Source organism: Emys orbicularis, chromosome 11 (assembly GCF_028017835.1).
Source record: "Emys orbicularis isolate rEmyOrb1 chromosome 11, rEmyOrb1.hap1, whole genome shotgun sequence".
In the NCBI taxonomy this organism is placed as follows: Eukaryota; Metazoa; Chordata; order Testudines; family Emydidae; genus Emys; species Emys orbicularis.
Window position 1 is genome coordinate 56,974,934 of NC_088693.1, and position 26,441 is coordinate 57,001,374.

Sequence of the window (26,441 nt, forward strand, 5' to 3'; positions counted from 1 at the left end):
TTATCTTCGTTTACTTCTATATTAATTGAGTCCCGTATCTGCTGCTCCATTATTTTATCCAGGATTGGTGGCAGGCTGACAGACCTATAATTATCTGGGTCATCCCATTTACCCTTTTAAAATATTGGCACATTAGCTTTCTTTCAGTTCTATGGAACTTCCCCAGTGTTCCAAGACTCGTTGAAATCAATGGTCCACATAGCCCCTTCACCAGCTCTTTTAAATCTCTTGGATGCAAGTTATTTGGGCCTGCTGATTTAAAAATGTCTTGCTTTAGTAGCTGATGTTTAACATCCTTCTGAGTTACTGTTGGAATGGAAAGTATTTCATCATCATGATATGAATACACCATTTGTTTTTTCCCAAATATGGAATAGAAATATTTAATGAACACTTCTGCCTTTTCTGCATTATTATTAATAGTCCTACCATTTATATCTAATAATGGACTAATATTATTAGAATTCCTTTTGTTCCTAATATACTTAAAAACCTCCTTATTGTCCTTAACTCTGCTAGCCATTGATTTCTTCTTGTCTTTTTGCTTCCCTTATCAATTTTTTACAATTCCTAGCTTCTAACTTCTATTAATTCTTATGAACTTCCCCATTCCACTTGCTATACATTGATTTTTAGGGGTGCTTTTGCTTCCCCTGTAAGCCATGTTTTTTTTTTTTTTTAATTATTATTATTTTTAACCAGTATAGTCTTCTTTCCGACTCCATTTGTTTAGGAGGGGTAGAATTCTGTCTACGAAGAGCCCCGAATCATCTTTAATCCGAGAGAGTGTTGTCATACATGAATGGAGTGCAGGTCAGACATGAACAGATTCTTGGTTGCCTACCTTCTTTAGGCTATCTTATGCCATAAACTTGTATGCAAAACTCCTCTGCTCATGTCAATGATTTCGATTTTTAGGTTTTTTATTAGTTACAGTTTAATACATATGAAGGTCTCATCAGAAGAAGAAGAAGAACCTCCTTCATACCATAGGGTCAGATTCTCACAAACCTCATTTAGGCAGAACTCCCTTTGATTTTAGTGGCAACTTTGCCTGATGAAGAAATGCAGGATCAGACCCATAGAAAGGGTTTAATCTGATTGGAATCCCCATATCTGAATGAACGATTGCCTGAAGATATGTACCGTTTCTAAGGGATGTACAGAGAGTGCTAAGGAAGGGTAAATGCTGCTTCCAAGAATAAGATGATTACAGGTAAAATCTACAAAGGAAGATGTGGACTTAATCTAGTCCATTTATATTTGGGTTTTTGTGTCAGAGTGGGTGTGACAAAGGTTGTGCATTTCAATACATAAAGAGAATAAAACAATATAAGGATCACCTCTCTCTAATAGTTACATCTTCAGTCCTATAGATTTCCCTGTAGATTACAAGTGAAATTTTTTCACTACTATTCTTTATCTCTTGCAAGAAGCTAGGATTATTTCTACAGCACATTCAGTGCTGATGTAGCAGACCGCTTCCAAATCTTATTACAACTAGTGATGGGGGGAAATTGCCCAGTCTCTCTCTTTTCAGAACATCACAGAGATGTTCTTTTGTGTTCACTGGGCCCATTTTGGGATCTCTGATTAGCAAGGGAAAAAAGCAATAAAGTTATGCTGAAATGTGCAGTTATTGTAGTGCTCATTTTCCCATTCCCCAGAGCACAATAGCTTTTACATCAAGGGTAACACCATAACTGAAAGCTTTTAAGGGTAGGTCTATGCTTCAGGTGTGATTCCCAGATTGAGGAGACATAACCAGGCTCTGATTGATCCAGAGTGCTAAAAATAGAATGTAATTCCCATTGCAGGAGGGGCTAGCTGCCCCAGGTACATGCCTAAGATCTCGGACAGTTACATGTTTGGACCAGCTAGTTCCTTCCATTGTTCATGTGGCTGCAGCTATGCTCTGTTGTTAGCCCCCTAGCTCGATTGGAGCTTGCCTGGTTATGTCTCCTCAAGCTGGGGATTACTCCCCCAGCTCAAAGTGTAGACGTACCCTAAGTGCGTAAGCACAGTTTTCTAGCAATACTTTATGTTTACAGCCAGGCTCTGTTCCCTCTATAGCTCCCGAGCAGTGGTGCCCTGTACCACTAGAATGGCTCTGAAACCTTGATTCGTCTATGTTTTTCAATTCCTGATCTGTGATCTACTTTATTTTATCTGCCAACTATTCAGACTACTTGTTGAGGTTCATAACACTTCTGCTTTATGCCTGTACTGAAAGCAATAGATATTTGTGAAATAAAGGAGTTACATATTTCAAAACATGCAGGGTTTATTATGCCTACAGGAAGAATAACCCAGCTGTTCATTTAGATTAGAATTGTGAACTTAGTACATTTAATAAAAGAAATTTATGTTTCTAGCAAGGCTGGCTTGCAAATCTAGCACCAGAATTAAGGTCACCAAACTTTAGGGAACATTCCCTTATCCAGTTTCATAAATAAACTTCAGATTAGATCTCGCTCTTCAATAAATGTTGTTAAACAACAGGATAGCAGTGGTGGCAGGAACACTTCTTACTATTTGCGCCTGGTTAGCAGATTCTGACTAACTCTTTCAGATGCAGAACTTGCTACCATGATCCAGGCCGTTGTCAACTCCAACCAGGATCACTGCAGTGTACTTTACCCGGAGTTTATGCCTTTTATCAATCTGGAAACTTAATCAGGTGCAGAATGCAGTGTCCAGCATGTTAAACAATGCTTCTCCAGGGGAAACTCATCATCCAAGCTTTGTGACCTACAGTGGCTGCCTACAAGTTTCCAGATTGAATTTAAAACGTTAGTTTTGACCTAAAGTCCTAAATAACTTGGGACCTTCGTACTTGAGAGGCCAGCTCTCTCCCTGTGTCACGTGGAGGTGCTTGAGCTGGAAGCCCTGTCATTTAAAAGAGGGGGTATGTGGGGTACGGTATTCTCCCTGAGGAGCCCTCAGCTTCTGAACCAAGCCCCTTCCTCCCCCTTTCCCCCCTTCCTGTAAATTGACCTTAAGGTCATGCTGTAAGGTATATCTGTTTGCTTGAGCTTTTGCAGGGGGAGGGTTTGGTAGCGGGTAGGTCTGTGTTGAGGGATGGCAGTTGTGTAGGGGGCAGAGTTTTGTGGCTGCTGTTAGGTAAGCTGCTAATTTTTATCTTTTTCTTCTTGCGATTTATGCCAGGACCCCTCGGGCTTTGAATGGAGGAACCTTGTTATTTTAGTATCAATCTAAAGAAATAAGAATCTATGAACAAAAGAAGATCTTTGGTATGGAGACCTTGAGGACACTAGAGCTGAGATCTCTCACCCTTCCATGGCCTCCTGTTACTGCTTTTCTTGGACAGTTGAAGAATAAAAGTGACCTTGTCTTCATTTTATATTCTGTTAGAGTATCTGGAGCTATTCGGTCCATTTCCCAGGACTCCAGTCATCCAGAGGATGGCCTGAAAAGCTGGCCTTGGGAGACTTTTAAGAATGACAAATGGGAGCAAATGGAGCTCTTAGAACAGGGGTGGGCAAACTTTTTGGCCCAAGGGCCACATCTGGGTATGGCAATTTTATGGCAGGCCCTGAATGCTCATGAAATTGGGGGTTGGGGTGTGGGAGCGGGTGAGGGCTCCGGCTTGGGGGTGCGGGCTCTGGGGTGGGTCCAGAAATGGGGAGTTTAGGGTGCAGGAGGGTGCTTCGGGCTGGGATGGAGTGGTTGGGAGGGCAAGAGGGGGTCAGGGATGCAAGCTCTGGATGGCACTTACCTCAAGTAGCTCCTGGAAGCAGCGGCATGTCCCCCCTCCAGCTCCTATGCGGAGGCATGCCCAGGCACCTCTGCGTGCTGCCCGGTCCACAGGCACCACCCCTGCAGCTCCCATTGGCTGTGGTTCCTGGCCACTGGGAGCTGCGGGGGCGGCGCTTGGGGCAGGGGCAGCGTGCAGAACCCCCTGGCTGCCCCTACGTGTAGGAGCTGGAGAGGGGACATGCTGCTGTTTCCTGGAGCCATGGGGAGCCACAGCACACATGGAGCGGGGCAAACCCCTGACCCCACTCCCCAGCAGGAGCTCGAGGGCCGTAGTAAAACATCTGAAGGGCCAGATGTGGCCCTCGGGCAGTAGTTTGCCCACCCCTGACTTAGAATAATAGAGCACTGTGAAGGAGCATTAGGAGGTAATTGGAGGCTTATTTGTTACCAGAGGAGCACTGATGTCCTATGAAACTCTCTGCTCTATGCATTTTTAAGGAGAAATAGACCCAAGAGGGGCGCGTCCACCGAAGGCTGCCTCCACCACTTAACGCTTGCACTGCCCAGGCAGAGTGGGTGAGTGAGGGGGCACGGCTCTGCAAGGGAAGGTTCTAGGTTCTTGAGGAGACTGAAGGGAGGTTTGCAAGGAGAGACTTGAACCCACACTAGTGTGTCTCCAGTGCTCTGAAATCTCCACAGAGTTGCATGGAGGAGCAGTGCCTGTCCCCTGGTTGGATTTGATAGATTTGACTTCACCCAATCACACAGAATTCTCAGCCAAGCCTGTTCTCTTAGGCTTTGTGAGTGCTGGAGGTGAATTTCACCTTTGGTGCCTTCCACACGAAAAGCCTATATTTAAATATAACTAGTAGGAACTCTGCCGCTATACATGAAATCAAGGGTTTGTTACGCAGCAAGAGTGAAAATCTGAGGCGCTACGCAAAGTCCTCTGCAACATGTAAGCCCCTTGGTGGGGCTGTACAGGGGTGTGCATACACGCACAGAGCAACTATATCTATTATCTCTCTGTAGATCTTTGTTGAACTGCTTGATAAGTAAGGGCTAGATTCTGCTACCCTGAGCCACCCTGAACAGTACCTTCCGCCATGGATCCCAGGGGACTTAATGAATCTTCTTGCAGAGTCAAGTGCTACTAACATGAACAGGGGTGGCAGAATGAGACCCTAGGTGATATCATTATTACAGGGAGTTGCAACCTATACACCAAATGAAAGAAATATATATATAATATATAAATGAAAGCTCTCTGGACCCTTGTGCCTGCCTGGAGCCCATTGATTTCAGTTACATGCATCTGATTGCAGGATTGGGTCTAAATGAAATGATTAGTTTTAGCATTATAACACCCAGGAAAACTGACTCTGCTTGCCTTATGGAAACCTTATTTCCAGAAAGCATTTCCAGTTGGAATTTTAAAGTGCTGCTCTTTTTTCTTCTCCGTAATTTTTCCAACAAAATTTCTAACTTTCCTCAAGGTAGGACTGAGCAGGTTGAACAACGCTGGCATTAGAGGGTTGTTTTTGACATAGCAAATAAATTGTGTCAAATATTTTGCTCTTGAGTTTTCCCTTCTCTTTTTTTCTCCCCATCCTAAATTCTAGTGCTCTGATGAAATTCAAAGGGGTTTTAGTGCTGGTGGGGCAGAGGAACGCAGACAAGCCATTATAATTTTGTCTCCTGTTGAATTTCTCCAGTGGGGACTATTCAGCATCTCAGAATTGTTAGGTCATTGTCTGCATCCTGCCTGCATTCTTCTGTTCCCTCAGGGTGGCCGTTCTGGGGAATGACATTTCCTCCCCTTTTGATGAGAAGCTCACTACAAAGCCATTATTAAGCTCCTTCCCCCTTTTGTGTCTAGCTGGTCCCTGGGTGTGCTGAGAAACCCACTGTAAATGCTGCTATCGCTCCCCAGGATACCCTTCCCCTCCCCTCCCCTTCATTCATACATAATATAACATATGTCTAGGGTCCTTGCTTTTTCAAAATGGAGAGTGTGCGAGAGAATCTGGGTGGGACCGTGTGAACAATTAAATTAGCTAAAGGCCAAATTGTCAAAGACATTGAGGCACCTAAAGATGCAAATAGCAGCCTAGTGGGATTTTCATAAGGCACCTAGGTGCCTAACTCCCCTTGATTTCAGTGGGAATTAGGTGCCTAGATGCTTCTGAAAATCCTACAAGGCACCTATTTGCATCTTTAGGCACATAAATACCTTTGAAAATCTGCCCCAAGTGTTTTTGTGCATCTGCCTGTCTGATACTCTTGATCTATTTATTTTATGTTAGAGAAACACATAGTTTTGTGCCAGACTAGTTAGAGAGAGAACTTTTGTATTGTCATGACTTAGTATGTTGAACTTTGGACCAAATCCCGCAGTCCTTATTCAGTCTGTACTCAGGCAAACCTTTGAAGACGGAAGGAATTTTGTGTCAGTAGGGATGGCTGGATCTGGGCCTTCAACATTAACATCTGTTCTCACAAGCTATTGAATTCTCCAGGTTAGTCCAGGAGTGTGATTTGGCAGCATATACAGGAATGACTGTAGGAGTTGTATCATTCTGTCCTTAAGCCTGATTTTTGAAGGTGGCTGATTTGTGCTGCTTCTCAGTCTCATTACAATAATAAGAATGGATCAGTTGGTTTTGTGTCTTTTTCTTTGCTTTCCTTGTTGTTACTGTCGTAGGTATCTGATATTTAAAATCTGCAGAAATAACATTTGTCAAAATTGGCACAAACTTGATAGAAAGTTTTGCTCATTAATTCATTCTAGTAACAGCAACTATACTGAAAATTGATGAAATCTGTGAAATGAGCCATTCTAGGATATTCTCTGGCGACTGTAAGTCTGTTCATGGTTCAGAGTATGAATTCTTCCCTGCTAATGCATATCTGATCCAATTTTGCATTTCAGAAGTTAAATATACTAGTATTTGGTCTGTTTTGCCTCCCCCTCGCCCCCCCCCTTTCTTTCTCTCTCTCTCTCTCTTAAGGAACAGCTGTGGTCTAGTGGACTTGAGCACAAGACCGACATTCAGGAGACCTGTGCTACAATCCCAGCTCTGAAACTGACTTGCTGTGTCACCTTGTGCAGGTCACTTAATCTCTATATGCTCTGGTTTACACATTTATAAAACCACCGCATCTACTTGCTTTGATTCTTGATGGTTTCCTTGTGTATTACTCCAAAAATGACCAGAAAGCAGGGCTGAAAACAGGCAGGTGGTTGTGTGTGTTGGGTGTATTTGAAAGCAAATTTCAAACGTGAACATTTTTTTCACCTTTATAAAATGGTCTGATCCTGCACAATATGCCAGTTTATATATATTGTGCTATTCTGCCACACACAATAAATAAATAAATAAATAAATAAATATATAAATTTGTTGCCAGGCAATAATGCATAGTGATTGAATGGGATTTAGGCAGTAAAATTATCTCATGTCCCATGTTTCAGAGTAACAGCCGTGTTAGTCTGTATCCGCAAAAAGAACAGGAGTACTTGTGGCATCTTAGAGACTAACAAATTTATTTGAGCATAAGATTTTATGCTCAAATAAATTTGTTAGTCTCTAAGGTGCCACAAGTACTCCTGTTCTTTTATCTCAAGTCCATATGTCATGCCAGTATTTCTGGTGCAGCTACCTCTGCTATGTGAAAAAAATGACCAACATGACACCCTTGGGATATTGAATGAGGATTGTGTCCTGGATCTTGATAAACCAGGATGAAAATGATTGTTCTCAAGCATTTACAACACTCAGAACTATTTGAGAAAGAACAGTATACAGTGTGAGTTATTCTACCATGCTGAAACTTAAAAGGGACACTTTAGAATCTAACCATCATGATGAGGAGAACTTTTATTCTTTGTAGCTATATACACTGCTCATGATAGCCCCATGGCTGAGCCCTATTACACTGTGCCATAGGATCTTCCTTGAAAATTCTCGTTCGACAATCTGATGGGGAGGAGGGACAGAAGTGTGAAGGGTTCTTTGGGAAGAGACCAAGTAACCTAAGCCTCTAAGCATTACAAAGACCAGAATTGTATCTTGAATACCACTTGAGCACCTGCAGTAGTTCCAAATAAGCAGAGTACTCCTTTGCCGTTAAAGTATCAATAGATTTAATGTGCTTCCCTTGGAAATACTTTATTTAACCAGTTTACTGATTAAATAAATCACATGGTATTCCATAACCTATGTATTATTCAGGATGCTCAGTTTATCACCATATAATTGAGGAACAGAGGAGACTGCTTTTGAATTATTTTAGATCCCATGTTCCTGGGAAGTGGGAGAGATTAGAATAGGGCTTTTCTTTTAACAGCAAGATCATTCAGTGAAAATGCTACTAGTTTCTGAGAGAGATAAGTGGATTTGCAGACTGGTCTTAACTGTACTTACCAAGTTTAGCTCTCAGCATTTAGCAATAAATGTCAGCTCTCATCGCAGAGACCCTACAGTTCTATAAGGACTTTAGGTGTCTGCCATTAGTGATGCTTTTGCTCTTTTGTATTTCTTAAAGGAAGCTTCATTGCTATTGACATGTTAGATACATTTGATGTAGTTTAATTTCTGGCTAAAGCAGCGTATGAGCTTGGGATTCACATGTGTAGGGTCGTTGTCTGATCAGTATCACTGCATTAGTTCTTGACTTCTGACCTGACAATTTAAGTTCTATTAGTTTTGGTGGGGCGGGGGGAGGGGGCATTTTGTGTGTATGTGTGGATTCCTTGTAATTATTTCTATTAGTGCTATGATTTAAATGGCAAAATATAGCTTGGTCAGAGGTTAGGCTGGGTAGCGTGGAGTTTTTCCACAGCTACCAGTGACTCACTGATCCCAATGTTTACATACTCAGTACTTCTGACGAGCAGGGTACGTTTGACAATAGAATTTCTTCTATTCTGGTAACCAGCTTAAATCTGAGCTGAAGCAGCCTTTTTCCTCTGAGACAATCAGTTGAAAACTAAGGCCCCGATCCTGCTAACACTTGCACATGTACTCAACTTTCACTGAACTCAGTAGGATTGTTCACCTGCTTGAAGTTAAACGTGTGCATAAGTGTTAGGATTGTGGCCGAAGGAATCATTGTTTAATGGTTATTGTGCAGACCTGGGAATGAGAAGACCCAGGTTTTAAATCTTAGCTCTGATAGACAAGTCACCTAACTAACATGAATCAGTTTCTCCTTCTATTATATTTGATAACTTGCCATAACTACTGCACAGCGGTAGTAGGAAGCTGAATCACTTAATCTTATTTTTAACTTTTTAATCCTGCCCTTGCAGGCGGATGGATTCAATTAGATAGTAGAACTTTTCCATCGCTGAAAATCTATGCTCCTTGTTTTGTATCCCTGAGCAAAACTTGGAATCAGGAGCATAACCCAAACTCTGCTCCCTTTCATTAGGAATGGAATGCCACATTAGTTGCCCTCTTCTGGGCTGGTGTTATGAAGTTATGATGTTTGTCCCAACTTCCTTTTCCATTAGCTACTATTCTCACTCAAATGTGAAGCAAATTCTAAGGGCAGTGTCAACACGTAGGCATTTTCAACATTAGAGCCATAGTGTCACTTTTTAAAGAAATTATACAAATGTTTTAAATGCATTTTAAAAGGTATTGTTAAGCCTTTGCAATAATTATAGATAAGGTTTCTATCAAAAGACAAATTGGGAGTTCAGTAATACTTAATATTCTATACAGAAGAAAAATATGTGAGCATTCCCTGCTCAGAAAAGTCCACAAAAGAGAACCCCACAGAGATAGGTCATAAAAGGACAAGGCATCATTTCATAGTCACAAGAGGTTATGATGGGTCAGCATCTGGTAAACCATTATTTCACTTGTAAGTAAACAGTTATACATGACATACTCAGACCCATGTGTTTTAATTTATTTTGTAGTAGAATGAATAGGCCAACATTTTCAAAAATATGCACTCATTGGGGTGTCTTAGTCTTTGGGCGCCCAACTTGAGATGCCTGTGGTGTGATTTTTCAGAGGTTCTGAGCACCTGCAGCTCTTCTTGACCGCTGCTGGAATTGTGGGAACTCTTCCCTTCTGAAAACCAGGCTCTATGGGCCTCAAGTTGGGCACCCAAAAAATTGAGGAACACAAATCTATGGAAACTTTTGAAAAATGTTGGCACTTTGAAAGCATTATAACTTCCTATAGTGAATATAGGATTTCCCTCTCTTTGTACCCTCAGTAAGCTGTACACACACTAATTATGAATAGTGACTTTTCCTAAATAGTGTTCTGTACACTTATATTTTTTGTCTTGCATGAAGGCTCTAATGATGGGAAATCTCCGTAAGTTATTGCTTTCTCTTTTTTTTACAAAATGTGAAAAGTTAAGATGAATCAGTTCAGTTGATCTGAATTTATTTATGGGGTTTTTTAACCATGGAAAAACAGCAGTGCTTATAAACACTACTTTACAGTTGGTGTTTTGGTTCCCATTCTTCGAGACTGTATGTTTTTAATAGAAAGAAGCTTTGAAATATTCTTCTTTTTGATTTCAAAACATGTCTATAGTCAAATATATGTGGATCTTATAGGTGCCTTTGAGATCCCAGGCAGTTATCTTAAATATTTTCCTAGAGACACAGTGCTGTATAGACCAAATTCAAACCTGAATACAGTGTAGAGACAAACACTCCTAATAAGAAAAACAGCTCAGAAAGCGTGAAACTATGAAGGATTAATCCATTTAAACACACAGTAACATACCAGAGTTATGAACTGACTAGTTAACCACACACCTCATTTGGAACTGGAAGAACGCAATCAGGCAACAGCAGAGACAAAACAAACAAAAAAACCAAATCAAAACAAAACAGGGAAATACTGTACTGTGTTAAACGTAAACTACTAAAAACTAAAGGGAAAGCATCATTTTTCTTCTGCATAGTAAAGTTTCAAAGCTATATTAAATCAATGTTCAGTTGTAAACTTTTGAAAGAACAACCATAATGTTTTGTTCAGAGTTACGAATATTTCAGAGTTACGAACAATCTCCATTCCTGAGGTGTTCGTAACTCTGAGGTTCTGCTGTAACAAATATTACTTAAAGGCTCATATTCAGGATTCATTGTTTGTGCATGGCATTTTAAAAGTTAACAGACTATATCAGATCTCTGGACCATCAAATCAAGCTTTGGTAGTAGTCAATACATGATCCTTTGAAGGAAGTTGTAACTCCCCATCCCTCCCAAAATACACCTGCCTAGTCTAGTGTGCATTGCTGGTCAGAGGGAAGAAAAAGTTCTGCTTGAACCCTGCAGAGGTCAGTTTACACCCAGAGGAATGAGATTTGATTCCCCACAGCTTTATGACACCCTTCCAGTAAGAAAAGGGAGAACACCAGGTTTGTGTGGGACTAAGGTGAGTTTGGATCTATAATGGGAGAAATGTAGAGGAAGTGTATGCCTATAGTTAGGAAAAAATACATTCTTTTGAAAAGTCACGCAGAGCTGTGTATGTTACGGCAACTTGATGCTGCTATTATGGTTGAGATGGTAAAGCTAGAATTACCACTGACCAAGTCAAACTTGACTCAGTGAACTATCTGAAGGAAAAAAACTGACACTGGTGCATGGAAATAACTGCAGGAGTTCATGCTGTACTGTTTGTTACAGAGCTTTTATAGTAGAGTTGTTAGAGATGAGCAGTTTCTGTGCTCTCATAGGATTCCATTCATTTCATTGGATAAAACCTGAGTCATCAGGCTTGATGTGGAGCAAAGTGGGCAGGGCTTTGGGGATGAAATTTGTCCCCAAGCTGGGGACAGCATTGCCCCTCCCTGGCTGTTTTTCTAGCCCTCAGGACTCAAAGTGCTGGTAGCCTCTCTCTGTCACTGGCCTGTTGTGTTAGGGCCACTGGAAATCCTGTGGCAGCTCTCCTGACCTGCTCCCATTGGAGCCCTCCACACTGGCTTATGTGAAGCTGGTACAAATGCTCCTTGGTGGCAAGCAAGGAGTGGAAAGGTGAGGGATGAATAGAAGTCCTACTGTGCTTACTACCTGCGAAGTTCTATTCTGCTTTATCTAAGGTCTCTGAGAAAGACACACTCTAAATCTCAAGGATTCAGTAGAACATCACATTGTGCTTTTGAACTGAGTGAGTGTTTTGGATTAATAAAAGAGAAGATTTGTTCTTCTGTAGGTGAATACAATGGAGAGCACAAGAACGCAGTTTTGCTATTCATACACATAAGCTCTTAGCAACTTTTAGCTTGTTAGGTGTCTATAATCATTCCTGTATTTAGTTCCAAGTGAAAGGTGACATAGATCAGGAGTTATAGCCAATAGAGACATTGCAGCATAAAAGTGTTTGTAGTTTAATGTTGTTTGTTAGAAGAATAAAACATAGGAATTGAATTTATTAGAGACATAAAGTAAGAAAGTAATTAATTATATTGGCCCTGAGCCGTGGGTCTACCTGAGCTAAACTCAACATTGGACCTGAGTGGAGACAAAGTTGGCTTCAAGCCCCCTTTGCTCTTCTCCAGTCTCTGGGACAGGCAGGACTGAACTGACCCCTCGTATAACTTAGAGCAGTTCAGAGGCTTCTCTAAATTGTTCCATCTTGTATCATCCCCCTAGGGTTGAGAGGTAGCAGGGCTTGGAGCTGGCTACACCCCACTGATTGAATCCTTTGCTGCCCCACTAGAGCAGTGTAAAGGTGCAAGAGCAGAGGCCAGGGTCTGGCTTGCTCTGAGAAGAAACACATTTTGTTTGTTTTGGGGTTTTTATTTTGTTTAAATAGCTTTTATTCAGCTGGGTGAAATAAAATCTAATTATCAGGAGAATCTTTGTTTGATGCTTACTTACAGATGGAAGCAGGCTGATTTGTTAGTAAATCTTGCTCTTTTTATTTTAAATAAACAAATTATGGAACAACAAAATAGATAGTTCACCGAAATGTCCTTAGTGGAACCCGCTCCACCACTAACTGAGGAATGTAAATTAGATTCTTTTCTTAATGTTAGGTAAGCATGTGCCTCTAGAAGAAAATATGTCCTCTCCCTGAGATTTAATAAAGCTATAGTTTAAAAAAGATTAAGGGCACACTTTTTTGAGCATTTGTTTGCAAAACTTGAATAAATATGTTTTTGATGATTACATTTTGAAATGAAAACTGCCTTATTAAATTGAAATTATATACAAATTTGTCAGGCTTCATTTTAAAAGCATTACAAAGAAATCATACAATAGTGACCAAATAAGAAACACCTGGAGTGGTTATGAGCTCATTCTTGGATCAATTTACAATTGCAAATTGCATAGTTTTCTCCTCCATGTATTGTATTGTAGATTAGAGTGATTAGTCATTAATGCCAATTAAAATAATATCAGTTGCAATAACATCCAAATCCTGCTAGTTTTACATAATTAGTCCCCAGGATTAGATTTGAATTGATTGACTTGATAAACAGATGTGAAAAAGTCCTTCATGGAGAGGAAACACTATTTTTCTACAATTTTTAAATTGCCTATATGACACCAACTAAAAACTCTCTGCAATAAACCCTAAAGATTAAGAGCAAGCATTAAAGGCAGCACTCAATGGTCCCAGGAAGGCCCATTATTTTTGTCACCTAAAATAAATTAGTTTGATTCAAGGTATCATTGCCATCAAAAACGACAGCCATTTCACAACTAAAAATAAACAACTTGTGTGTGTTCCACAGAAGCCAATTGGTGAGCATGTTTTGTAACAAATCTTGCTGCCCTCTCTGGCAAAGACAAAATGATAGATCTTTAGCTGGTGTAATCAGTGTAGCTCCACTGAAGTCAGTGGGACAGATTTACCCCACCTGAGGATCTGGCCCAGAGTACCTCCATCATTGTATAGATTGCTGTAGATTAAAACTCCAAAAATGTCTCTGTTACTGTATTTATTTAAGAAGACTTTAAATGTGAATTGTTTCTAAATTAATGTGAGCAGTACTGCCAACCCCCAAATATTCAAAAATCATGTGTCCCCACCAAAAATATGAGACTAGCTTAAAAATCATGAGATTTTAAAAACACCACCACCACATATTGGGTACTTTTCATATGCCTTCTGGTTTCTGAGCCTTTATTTATAGTGCATTTGTTTAATATTTTCAACCACTTCCCCACAACCATGAGGACTAGAAACTTACCTTTTATTTTAATTGAAAGCTGAGATTCTCATGCAATGTTTTGATTACAGACACTGGGGCTTTAAGAACATAACGTAAGAACGGCCATACTGGGTCAGACCAATGGTGCATCTCACCCCGTATCCTGTCTTCCGACAGTGGCCAATGCCAGATGCTTCGCAGGGAATAAACAGAACAGGGCAATCATCAAGTGATCCATCTCCTGTCGTGCAGTCCCAGCATCTGGCAGTCAAAGGCTTAGGGACACCCAGAGCATGGAGTTGCATCCCTGATCATCTTGGCAAATAGCCAGTGATGGACTTATCCTCCATGAACTTATCTAATTCTTTTTTGAATCCGGTTATAGTTTTGACCTTCACAGCATCCCCTGACAACAAGTTTCACAGGTCGACTGTGTTGTGTGAAGTACTTCCTTTTGCTTGTTTGAAGCCTGCTGCCTATTAGTATCATTGTGTGAAAGACACCAAATACCACAAGACCCACCATAAAACTGCAGAAGTTGGCAACACTGTACGAGGTTTTTCCTGCTTCCATTGAAATAATTGGAAATAGGTTCAGGTTCCTGGTTTTGGAATCTACACTGTTCCGCTAAAAGCGAGATATGGAATTTCATATGGATTTTGCTAAAAACCACAAACATATTGTTGTTTTAAATTTAAATAACTTTTTCTTTAAAAATCTAAAAGTGGGAAAGAAAAGGCTCTTATACAAACTACTGTATAATTGGCTGCATTCATTTATACTCATTAGCATCTGTTGCTTAAAGATTTTCATACCAGCAATATAGTAAATTGCAGTATGATGACTCAGGAACATACAAATGTGCTGGTGAAAATGTAAAAATGTGCTGAACTAATGTGCTGGGTTCATTGACTTTCTTTCTCTCTATTTTAATCCTAATTAGCATACTAAATGCTACAATAAATGGCTAGAGTAATTTTGCCTGTCATTAAAAGTTTTAATTCATTGCCTTGACAGATTAGCTAAAGACCTTCAATACTAAAGTTTAGAGGTTTTGTAATTGTTCCCAATAGAGCCAGTTGGCTTTGAATACGGTTGTTGTATTTCTTTGATAACACTTCAGATGTTATTGAATGGGCTAATGTGGAGAGTGCTGTATATAAGATGGACAATAAAGCACAGAGAAATACTTCAAAAACAGAAAACGTTAATAATGACCTACCTTCTCAAAATAGCTAGCCCAAGAATGCAAACATTCATACTTAGTTTTTATACTGCTTACAGAGCAGTATATGCTGGGATTTAATTTAACAGGTAAAGTCATCTAGATCCATGGTGGGATCCTTAAGATACTATGTTACTGAGTATTTGGTTTTCTGGTCAGATCTACAGTGCAAGAAATATGGGCCTGGTTTTCAAACTAGGTCATTGTTTTGGAAGGCTCAGTTTTGCAACATTGAAGAATTGCACCAACAGCTTTATGCCTGCGTTTCATTCATGCTCTCTACCGGCAAGTTGTGGGCACAAAACAGCACACACAAACATGGAGGCCTTATTTGAAAATCAGGCCTTGTGACCTTCAAGGATTATAGGGAGGTTTTATTTTTTGTACTAATTCTCCTGAGGCTTTGGCTTTGGGCTGGCAATAAGTTTTGGGGCTGCAGTTGCTCCTCCTGGCCACTGGGGCTGCTGTGGTGCCTGCTGAGCAGGTAATTAGGCAGTTTCTCTGCCTCCCACCTGGCTGATCTCTCCTCCTCCTTCCCATTACCAGGCAGCATGGAGCCGGGAGGGAAGGCTGGCGCCCTCCTGGTGCGTAGGGTGGAGCTGAGATGGGCCTGACGGGGCACAGGAGCCGGCGGGAGCCCGTGCTGGGGGCCGGGACAGAACGCAGCATTGCCAGCCCAGAGGGCTCCCTGGCCCCCTGAATGGCCAGGCTGGCTTCGGGTGATGAGATGTTACCCTGGCCGCTGCCCGTGAGGCCTGTTGTTCTTTCCCTTCTGGTCGCTGAGCCGTCAGGGAGCGCTCGGCTCGTGCTCCCAGGCTGTTCTCTGCAGCCTGCGGGGTTGGAAACGCACCTTCCTGTCAGTGACCGCTGCGAGTCTCCCGTGTTCCCCTGACGCCAGCGGCTGGGGCTTCGTGGAAACACCAGATATGGCAAGAGAGGGGCAACACTGAAGGAGGGGAATGGAAAGCGGGTCAGAATGAGGGCAGGGCTATCTCCCACCTGCCCAGGCTTTCCCTTCTACCTCAACCCCCCCCTTCCTCCCCCCAGGCTCTTCTAGGCTCTCCCCCCACTCCCTTCATCCCCGTAGCAACCCTCCAGGTTAATTCCATAACTGTGAAGCTTCTCACTGCTCAGTGAACCCTCCCCAATCCCAACTCCTTCAGTTACCTCGATTGTCCACAAACCCTCTCCTCCCAATATGCTTCTCAGGAGTGATTGTGACAGCTATGTTGTTGCAGCCAAGCAAGACACTGTGTAGTTATATTCTGTAACTGAGTAGATAATTGAATTATGGGAAGGGATAGTGCTTTATGTTTTGATGATCAAACAAATATAAGGTAGCTATGCTTTGTATATTATATATACACTTGACAAAGGGCCGAAGAAAATGTACTTATTTATTTTTAAATTATTTTACAGGATCCTTCCAACCAAAAATGTGGAAGGAAGAAAACTGTGTCCTTCAGCAGCATGCCATCCGAGAAGAAAATAAGCAGTGCTAGTGACTGTATCAGCTTTATGCAGGCTGGGTGTGAACTGAAGAAAGTCCGTCCAAATTCCCGCATTTATAATCGTTTTTTTACTCTAGACACTGACTTGCAAGCTCTTCGCTGGGAACCTTCCAAGAAAGACCTTGACAAGGCTAAGCTTGATATTTCTGCTGTAAAAGAGATAAGACTAGGGAAGAACACTGAAACATTCAGGAACAATGGACTTGCAGACCAGATTAGTGAAGACTGTGCATTCTCTGTAATTCATGGGGAGAACTATGAGTCTCTTGACCTGGTTGCCAATTCAGCTGATGTGGCCAACATTTGGGTGTCAGGTTTACGTTACCTGGTTTCTCGTAGCAAGCAACCTCTGGATTTGATGGAAAACAGCCAGAATACCCCACGGTTTGTGTGGCTAAAAACTGTATTTGAAGCTGCAGATGTTGATGGTAATGGCATAATGTTAGAAGATACATCTGTAGAGTTAATCAAACAGCTTAATCCTACCCTAAAGGAATCAAAGATTAGGTTAAAATTTAAGGAAATCCAGAAAAGCAAAGAAAAACTAACAACTCGAGTAACTAAAGAGGAATTTTGTGAAGCATTCAGCGAACTTTGCACAAGACCTGAAGTTTATTTCTTACTAGTGCAGATATCTAAAAACAAAGAATATTTGGATGCTAATGACCTCATGCTTTTTTTAGAAGCTGAGCAAGGAGTTGCTCATATAACTGAAGAAATGTGTCTAGACATTATCCGCAGGTATGAACTTTCTCAAGAAGGACGGTTGAAGGGATTTCTTGCAATTGATGGATTTACTCAGTATTTGGTGTCCCCAGAATGTGATATTTTTGACCCTGAGCACAGAAAAGTTGTCCAGGATATGACTCAGCCTTTATCACATTACTATATCAATGCATCTCACAATACCTATCTAATAGAAGACCAATTTAGAGGACCAGCTGATATCAATGGTTATGTCAGGGCTTTAAAAATGAATTGTAGGAGTATTGAACTTGATGTTTGTGATGGTCCAGATAATGAGCCCATCATTTGTAACCGTAATAGCATGACATCACCGCTTGCCTTTCGAAATGTTATTGAGGTAATAAACAAATTAGCCTTCATTACTTCAGAGTATCCTCTCATTCTCTGCTTGGGTAACCACTGCTCAATACAACAACAGAAAGTAATGGTTCAACACATGAAGAAGATTTTTGGAAACAAACTCTACACAGAAGCACCTTTACCATCAGAAGCCTACCTTCCATCACCTGAGACATTGAAAATGAAGATCATTGTGAAAGGGAAGAAGCTTCCCTCTGACCAGGATTTATTAGAAGGAGAAGTCACTGATGAAGATGAAGAGGCTGAAATATCTCGAAGAATGTCTGAAGATTATGTGAATGAACCAAGGCTGATCTGGCTGTGCAGAGAGTTGTCTGATTTGGTATCGATATGCAAGTCTGTCCAGTACAAAGATTTTGTGGTATCTATGAAAAGTCAGAATTATTGGGAAATCTGCTCTTTCAGTGAGGCAGAGGCCAGTAGAATTGCAAATGAGTATCCAGAGGACTTTGTCAATTACAACAAGAAATTTTTGTCTAGGATATACCCAAGTGCTATGAGGATAGACTCTAGTAACTTAAATCCCCAAGATTTTTGGAATTGTGGTTGTCAGATAGTGGCAATGAACTATCAGACTCCAGGACCAATGATGGATCTACATACTGGCTGGTTTTTACAGAATGGGGGATGTGGCTATGTCCTTAGACCTTCTGTTATGCGTGATACAGTATCTTACTTTAGTGCAAATACAAAGGGCATCGTTCCAGGGGTCTCTCCTCAAGTTCTACATGTCAAAATTATCAGTGGTCAGAACTTTCCAAAGCCCAAGGGAGCTTGTGCAAAAGGGGATGTCATAGACCCATATGTTTGCATAGAAATTCATGGAATTCCTGCAGACTGTGCAGAACAAAGAACTAAAACTGTTCAGCAAAACAGTGACAATCCTATTTTTGATGAAAGCTTTGAGTTCCAAATAAATCTACCAGAACTTGCCATGATCCGTTTTGTTGTTTTGGATGATGACTATATTGGTGATGAGTTTATAGGCCAGTATACCATACCACTTGAATGTTTACAGCCTGGATATCGACATATACCCTTGCGCTGCTTTGTTGGAGATATCATGGAGCATGTTACACTTTTTGTTCACATTGCAATAACTAATCGAAGTGGAGGAGGAAAAGCACAAAAGCGGAGTCTGTCGGTGAGAATAGGAAAGAAAGGAAGCGAGTATACCATGCTGAGGAACACAAGCCTTAAGATTATAGATGATATCTTTAAACTAGCAGTGCATCCATTACGAGAGGCCACTGACATGAGGGAAAACATGCAGGTATGAAACTTTTTACTTCATTATTGCTTTGTACTGAACACTTGGGTAAACATTCTGATCTCAGTCACAGCAGTATAAATCCATTGAAGTCAATGGACTTGCTTCAAAATTATACCTGTGTAACTAAAAGGAATATCTAGCCCTTGCAGTTTAAATACATAAAGTGCTGATTTGCCAAAGCTTGATATTTACTGAGGTTAATTAACATATAGATGTCAGGCTAAGCATCTGTTTAATTTTTGAAAAATATTTAAAAGAAAAAAAAAATCAAAGCCCACTGCTGATTTTAGCTAATTGGGAGATTTGAGTTGAGGACTAGCTTGTATCTCCAGGCCATAGGACTAGAGAGAGATCCCATCCTGTCTCCTTTTTGAAGAATGTCAGCTTACCTTTATCTTGCTAACTAGTGAAAAGTGTGTGTGTGTGTGTGTGTGTGTGTGTATGCGTGCGTGCGTGCCTAGAAACACTGAAATGTATGAGTCATTAAGGTCTTGTCTACATTACAGATGTGTACTCTGCTAAGAATTATGTGATCCTACCTAAAACACATTCCTCCCCATACACACATGCTCTATACATTTAACATGTCAACCAAATACCATTGGGATTACATTTTGCTTTTAGCTAAATGCTGGTTTAGTCTGAACTGGTTCAATGCAGTGTGGACAGCATTAAGACGGTTTGGGCAGAAATGGGTAGACCTTCTGCTACTGTACCATAGTCCCAGAATCCAGTTCTTATAGATGTGTCGGAACTGTGGGATAAGCACCCAGTGTGCAATTGAAAAAGTTTAATGGATGGGAGGAAACTGCAATGGTTCAGAACGTGAGTCAGCATGGCAGGTTTGCACTCTTTGTGCTTAATTTCATGCATTCTCACTGGTTCAGTTAGGAGAAAATCAGATCTGTGGTGTAGATGCTGCCAAAGAGAAACAAAACTGAATAAAGTTAAACAATAAGAATTGTATTTATATAGGAGAATGTACAATAGCTATTTCCTTGGTAAAGCAAAGGAAACAGTGTATTTATCCCTGGAAAACAGGACAAGAACACATTTTATATTACTTCACTGACCCTGCAATTCTGGACAGAGTCTAAAGCAAATTTAGTTTTGGCAGCTGGAAAAGTTTACAAAATGACATAAGTTATAAATCACTCTCAGAGGAATATCTTAAGCATATTTTTAAGAATGGGAAACTCTTCCCAGGCTTTTCTTCCTTGCAGGCCTTGAAAATAACTAATTTGAATCTCTGACTCCATCTTCTGTTCCCTTACATTCCTTTATTCTGTAACAATAAATATTAGATTACAGCTGTATACACTAAGTAGTATAACCAGAAAATAATTTATAAACCTCACCTAAAAATAGTATTAATGTGTGTTCAAAAACTAAATTTTGCTTCTAGATCTTGTTCTCAAGGATAATTTATATGACAACCAGACAACAGATTTTATTTTCTAATACACCATTCGAATATATTTGGTTAATAGAAGAGCCTCTGTTAATTACTTGAACATTTTCTGATGCCTGACCTGCAAAGATATAGAGTCCTGCAAATCCACAGATATCCACTTTTGTATTGTTTACTATCTTTGCGGACCAGATACAGATCCACATTTTTATATAAGCACAGGGCTCCAACAGTGAGATTCGGTGCAGGTGCAGATACAAATACATTTAAAAGGTGGAGTGCGGGTCACAAGTTCATTATTGTGGATGTAGATCGGATGTGGATCCAAATTTTTGTATCCTCACAGGGGTCTAAAATGCAGTACGGTAACAGTTGTGTTCTGCTGGTTGCTACAATGTTCTGTTACTGGGATTTTTGTGGATTTTGGCAACAATGATATGACTTGGAAGAAGGTAAATCAGGAGGACAAGTCAACCACATGTCTGCTGACTTCTGCATAAATTCTGGAGTTTTAATTAGGTTTGACCTGGGTCACCTGGTTTTCTTACAGGTGAACCATGAAAGAGAAAAAATGTTTGTGCCCTTTTTTTATTTTTTCTGATCTGCAATGCAGCCCTTAAAGACAATGATTTGTCTCTTGCTTGCTTTTCTCATGAGAAACATCAGATTTTTCCAATTTATGTTTGCTGGAGGACAGTGGACAATTAGAGAACTGGTGTAATTATGATATAAGAGATTTGAAATCTGAGCACTTGAGGGGGAAGAGCTTTTTAGTCAGACTATTTAAAATTCTTTGAGCCAGATCTTGGCTGCACTGTAGCTGGCCTGCCAGAGCAAAGCACCTGTGGGGCTGGCAGATTGGCTGTCTGAACATTCCACCAGCATGGTGAATCTGCAGGTGGCATAGATCTGAGTTAAAGGGGATGAGGTTGGGTATCTCTAGACATGCACATCTACACCCTAGTGATCTCTAGCTGCTGAACCATCCAGTTGGGGTGGTAGATAGCCAGTGGCACTAACACCAGCCCTCAAGTTGCTCCATGGTGCCTCAGGACAGACTGATGCTGGACCAGGAACAGAAAGCATAAACCTGCATTGGGCACAGAAGAGCTGGACTTGAGAATCTGGCCCTTTTGTTTGTTTTTTCACAACTCTTAGGGCTTGCCTACACTGCGAGTTACTGATAAGCAAGCCAGGGGGTGAATCTACAATGCACCAGTTTGCCACACAATAGCTTGCTGTAGGGACACTGCTCCAGTGCAGTGAAATTTCCAGAGTGCAGCTTAGTAGAAATGTCACTGTGCTGTGGCAGTGTCCGCATGGGACGTTAATGTGCGGCAAGCTGGTGCACTGTAGATACTCACAGTGGCCTGCCGCTCAGTAACTCTCTGTGGGGACAAGCCCTAACGCCAACTGCTGACAGTTTTGGGATAAAAGTTTTATTTGTGAAAAAGTAAATCCCCATCCCCCAGTCAGGTAAGGGTTGAGTACTCCAACCCTTTGAGCCCTTCAGCAAAATCAGGGAAGATGAGTTTATATTTCTGATATTCCTGAATTAAAAAAAAAGCAGTTACATCTCTACCTCGATATAATGCTGTCCTCGGGAGCCAAAAAATCTTACCGCATTATAGGTGAAACCGCGTTATATTGAACTTGCTTTGATCCACTGGAGTGTGCAGCCCCACCCCCCTGGAGCACTGCTTTACCGTGTTATATCCAAATTCATGTTATATCGGGTGGCGTTATATCGAGGTAGCGGTGTACATCTTTTTTCAGGCCTTCTATAAAAAACATAAAGAAGCAGCAAAGGTCACAACCCTTTTTTTATTTTACTCTTTGCAGATTATCTTTTAATTCTTATGAGTTTCTTATCCTCACTTAAAACAGTATGATCACAGGGACAAACTTATTCTTAGAATTTTCCAAATGCTCACGAAACCGTGTGTGTGTGTGTATGTGTAAGAGGCACTAGTTGACTTACTTTTATAAACCAGAATGGGATGGTGAGCTACAGTAAATGCAAATCCATTTTCCCCCCACAGAATGCAATTGTGTCCGTTAAAGAGCTTTGTGGACTCCCTCCAATTGCCAGTCTGAAGCAGTGCATCTTGACTTTGTCCTCTCGGCTCATAAACAGCGACAATACTCCCTCTGCCACTGTCTATATGAAAGATACATTCCCTTACCTGGAGCCTCTGGGGACCATGCCTGATGTGCAGAAAAAGCTTATGGCTGCATATGATCTGGTATGAGCTTTTATAACTGTGTTTTTATTACTGTGGTGTTGTTATTTCGAAATATGGTGGGCCAATTCATGCTTCTGTTACTCTTGTGAGAGGTCCCATTGAGATTAGTGGGGCTATTCATATGCATAAGATAAGCAAGATTTGGCCCTTAATCATGCAATAGATTTGTCTGTATTCACTTACCTGCAGTTTGATTGTAGTGAATTATATCGCTGGAGATAAAATTCTGCAAAGCTTGAGCTACAGGGTAGCAAGATATTGATGTACAGGGAGCATTATTTTAGCAGTGGAAAGGACTAATACAACTTATTATTTTTAGTGAAAGCTTAGCTTATGCAGTAAATAGCTAAGATTGTACAAGATCCTAACAGACAGTATTTTTGCTCTCATGCTTTTTTTATTTTAAGGTATGTTTCAAATAATACTAGAATAAACCATTGGAAAATTTGTCTAGAAAGTCTTCATGATGGAAAACTGACTAAGAGCATACGAAAGGGACAGAATGAAATAAATAAAAAAGGATCTTGGTTAGTGAGTCCACATATTTCCCTAAAGTATTTTCCCACAACTTCATCTGTTTTAGGTTGATGATTTAACATGTTCAAATATAATTCCTTTCTAAAAAGAATAAGTCCCTATTTTTCAAAGTTTTTCTCAATACATATTTTCTTTTTTAGATCGTGTCAATGTGCAGAATATTGAAATCTGTTGTCTTTTCATGATGAAAGAGTAAACGATGTATCTCAACATTAACATTTCAAAGTATAATATAGTGTCTGTGTGTGGGGATTACGCCTTCAACTGTTGAAAGAAGTTATAGTGAAAAATGCCACCCCTCCTTATTGTGGCATTTGTAATGACTCAGGTGGTGGTTCTTTTTTAATAGAGAAGTGGGAGTTAACCTTAAGAAATTTCTTTCTACTAGAGGAAATGTCAGTCCATGTGACAGTCAGGTGAAAAATGGGAGCCAGTGTATGTTTCTGCTGGTAAAAGCGAACCCAAACTAGAAAGCTTTAGTGAACTCTGAATTTAAATTATGCAAGTAACATGTGGGGATAAATTAAAAGATAAGGAGATTAATAGAGCAGAAAGGGACAAGCTTTGTTGTTGTTGTCCAACAGTTCTCAACTGAAAGGGCTCGTATTCATAAAACTGAAAACAAAGGGAGACTTTGGCAGAGCACCATGTAAAATATTTTGTGTATGTTTTTAATAAAAGATATGCTGAAAGTGCTACCTTTATAGGTTTTTAATGGAGAAGATTTCAAATCTTAGGGACTGATTCTGCAGACACTTGCTCTATTCCTTTACTCACCTAAGTAGTCCATTAATCTCAAAGGACTACTCTTGGGTTTATGCAGCTGGAGCCTTGTTTGCCCCCACACAAAAAAGTTGGTTCATATTAACACTGAGTTGTCTATTAAATACCTTCATGTAGCACATCTCTTATGTTTGAGGTATATTTTTTAATTGCTTTAACAGTTGAACTGTTATGGGATGTTATGAAAATTAATCACTGATTTTAAAAAAATGCTACAAGTGTTGTATTTTTTCTGTGGGTAAACCTGTCATCTGAACATATCTTTTTTTTCATGAAAATGGTAAACTCTGTCAGTGTGTTTAATGGGGCATAGACAGCTCGGCTATTCCACGTGAATGAAGATGCAGATGCTCTGAGACCAGTAGCAATGATCTTGAAAACAATTAGCTGTCTGTTATATTGGATTGTTCTTTTGTCAACAGACATGCTAGACAAAGATCGTTTTCTGTGGGTTGTTTGCTTTTTCCTGGACAATTAGGTGTTTTTTAAAATTATTATAGACCCTTGAAAAGGAGTTACAGTTCCAGAAACAAAGCACATGGGATGTTTCAAATTGTGTTACCTTAACATTTTGCTTGAGAGAGAGTCTCCCAGAAGAATTTCATAAGAAAGCCAGGGTGTATAAGAGATCTACAAAGTAGAAAAAGGGATGGAATCAACTAAAAGCAAGAAACTTAGATGAAGTGTTGGCAGAAAAATTAATGTATCCATTTTGAAGAATATATGAAAATGCAGAAACATGGTTTATAGCTGTTTATTTTCCAAGTTTACTCATAGATTTGGTTATTACTATATATGATCAATTGATCCCCCTAACTGTTATCACTAATTATCACCCACCTACAGTGGTATAATACAATGTTTCATTTGTAAAGCTACAATTCAGATTTTTTCATGTAATAGGAATCTTCCTGGATTTCTTCATTTTCACCTATACTTGTGCTTGCTCACTTTCTTCAAAGGTTGGCACAGCAATCTTCTTTGAGGTGGGCAGCATGCAGCTCATTTTAGAACCTGTCAAATTCATTTAAAAGTTCATTGATCACATTTAAAAGGGAAATATTTAGCATGGTGAAAGTGACAGAAGCTAAGCTGGAAAGTAGAAATGGTTGAATTGTTCATTGCAAATAATTGTACAAGTAATTTAGCACTTTTTTAGTTGTGAATTGTTCTAAAAAAGATTCTGATTTCTGTGTCTGCATTCAATATTCATATGTATTCGGAAAATAGCTTATGCAAACAAATTTGAGCCTCTGGCTGCTTGTGAATAGTTCATTTAAACTGTTAGCTGTTTGTGGTAACCATTCACCTAAGTCGCATGGTATTGTTTTTCCTCCCTGATTGGAAGACTGAAGCTTTTTAAACACAAATGTTACATTTAGCAAATAATAAATAAACAAATCCTCTTTTTGCACACAGATACCCCTGCTCACGTGCAGATACAAATACTTCTATTAAAAAACCCATTCCTCAAACATTTGTGCAAATGTTTGTGAATAACAAATAATAAGTACAAAGATGGTTTGACTGAAAAGCCATTTGGAATTTGAACAAATGTTTTTGAATGCTCTTCTTCAGCATTCAAACATCTGTATGGGAAATTATTTTGGAACAGTTAGATGAAAAAAAAGCAACTTTTTTCCAGATATTGCTCAGAAAGGAAAGGCTGGGGTAGTATAGGAACTCCTTTCAAGAGAGAGGAATTAGGGATTTTTGGGAAAGGGGATAATGTCAGAGAAAATGTTAGTGAAGAGTAAGTAGATATATTGCACACAATTTATATGCAGATATTATGTTAATGCAATTTTAATGTTAAACAATTTTTTAAAAGCCAGGAAATGCACAAGTTTGGGTTTTTTTGGTGGTTTTTTTTTTATTTTTTTTTATTTCAGATTCAGACTGTTGGCCATTGACACACTTCCAAATGGATATTATAGGTCAGATCCTCAGCTGGCGCAGATCAGCATCAATCATTAAAGTTAGTGGAGAAATGCAGATCTATAACAGATGAAGATCTGCCCCGAATATGTGCAATACTTCAAATTTCAGCGCTATTTGAATTTTCTGTATGGTTACAAGTGTGATAGTCTTTTATTCCAATGGGACAGGTACCTCTTTTTCACTTGCATCATTCAAAAATGGCTGAACAGATTTTCCAGACTTTCCCAACAAAATTTGTCTTTCAACTGAGGCAATTTCTGCACCAAAGAATCATTTTTCAGACAGCTCTGAACAAGTAAAAATGAGAGGGGTGGCTAACTTCACTAGTATTCACTGCCAAGCGAATGTTGTAATACACTGATGTCAAGCATAACTTAAAGCAGAATTTGGTCCAACTTGTGAATATTAACTATGTATGGAAACTTGTATTGATATTTGGTTTTAGAGTTTGGTTGCATATTTTTATCTAGATATGGGTGTAGTGTGTAAAAGCAATTTTTAGATTTCTTATTGTATTTTCTCTCAATATTTTTTTCTCTCCATC

The 26,441-nt window shown here is 39.9% G+C and overlaps 1 protein-coding gene across 1 annotated transcript in view; it reads left to right on the top strand.

Moving 5' to 3' along the window:
- PLCL1 (phospholipase C like 1 (inactive)) overlaps positions 1-26,441 on the top strand; it is a 318,557-nt gene that overhangs the window by 246,013 nt on the left and 46,103 nt on the right. Inside the window, exons 2-3 of the mRNA XM_065413646.1 lie at positions 16,508-18,979; positions 22,433-22,636. Coding sequence (XP_065269718.1) covers positions 16,508-18,979; positions 22,433-22,636 — 2,676 coding nt within the window. The remainder of the gene's footprint in view (positions 1-16,507; positions 18,980-22,432; positions 22,637-26,441) is intronic.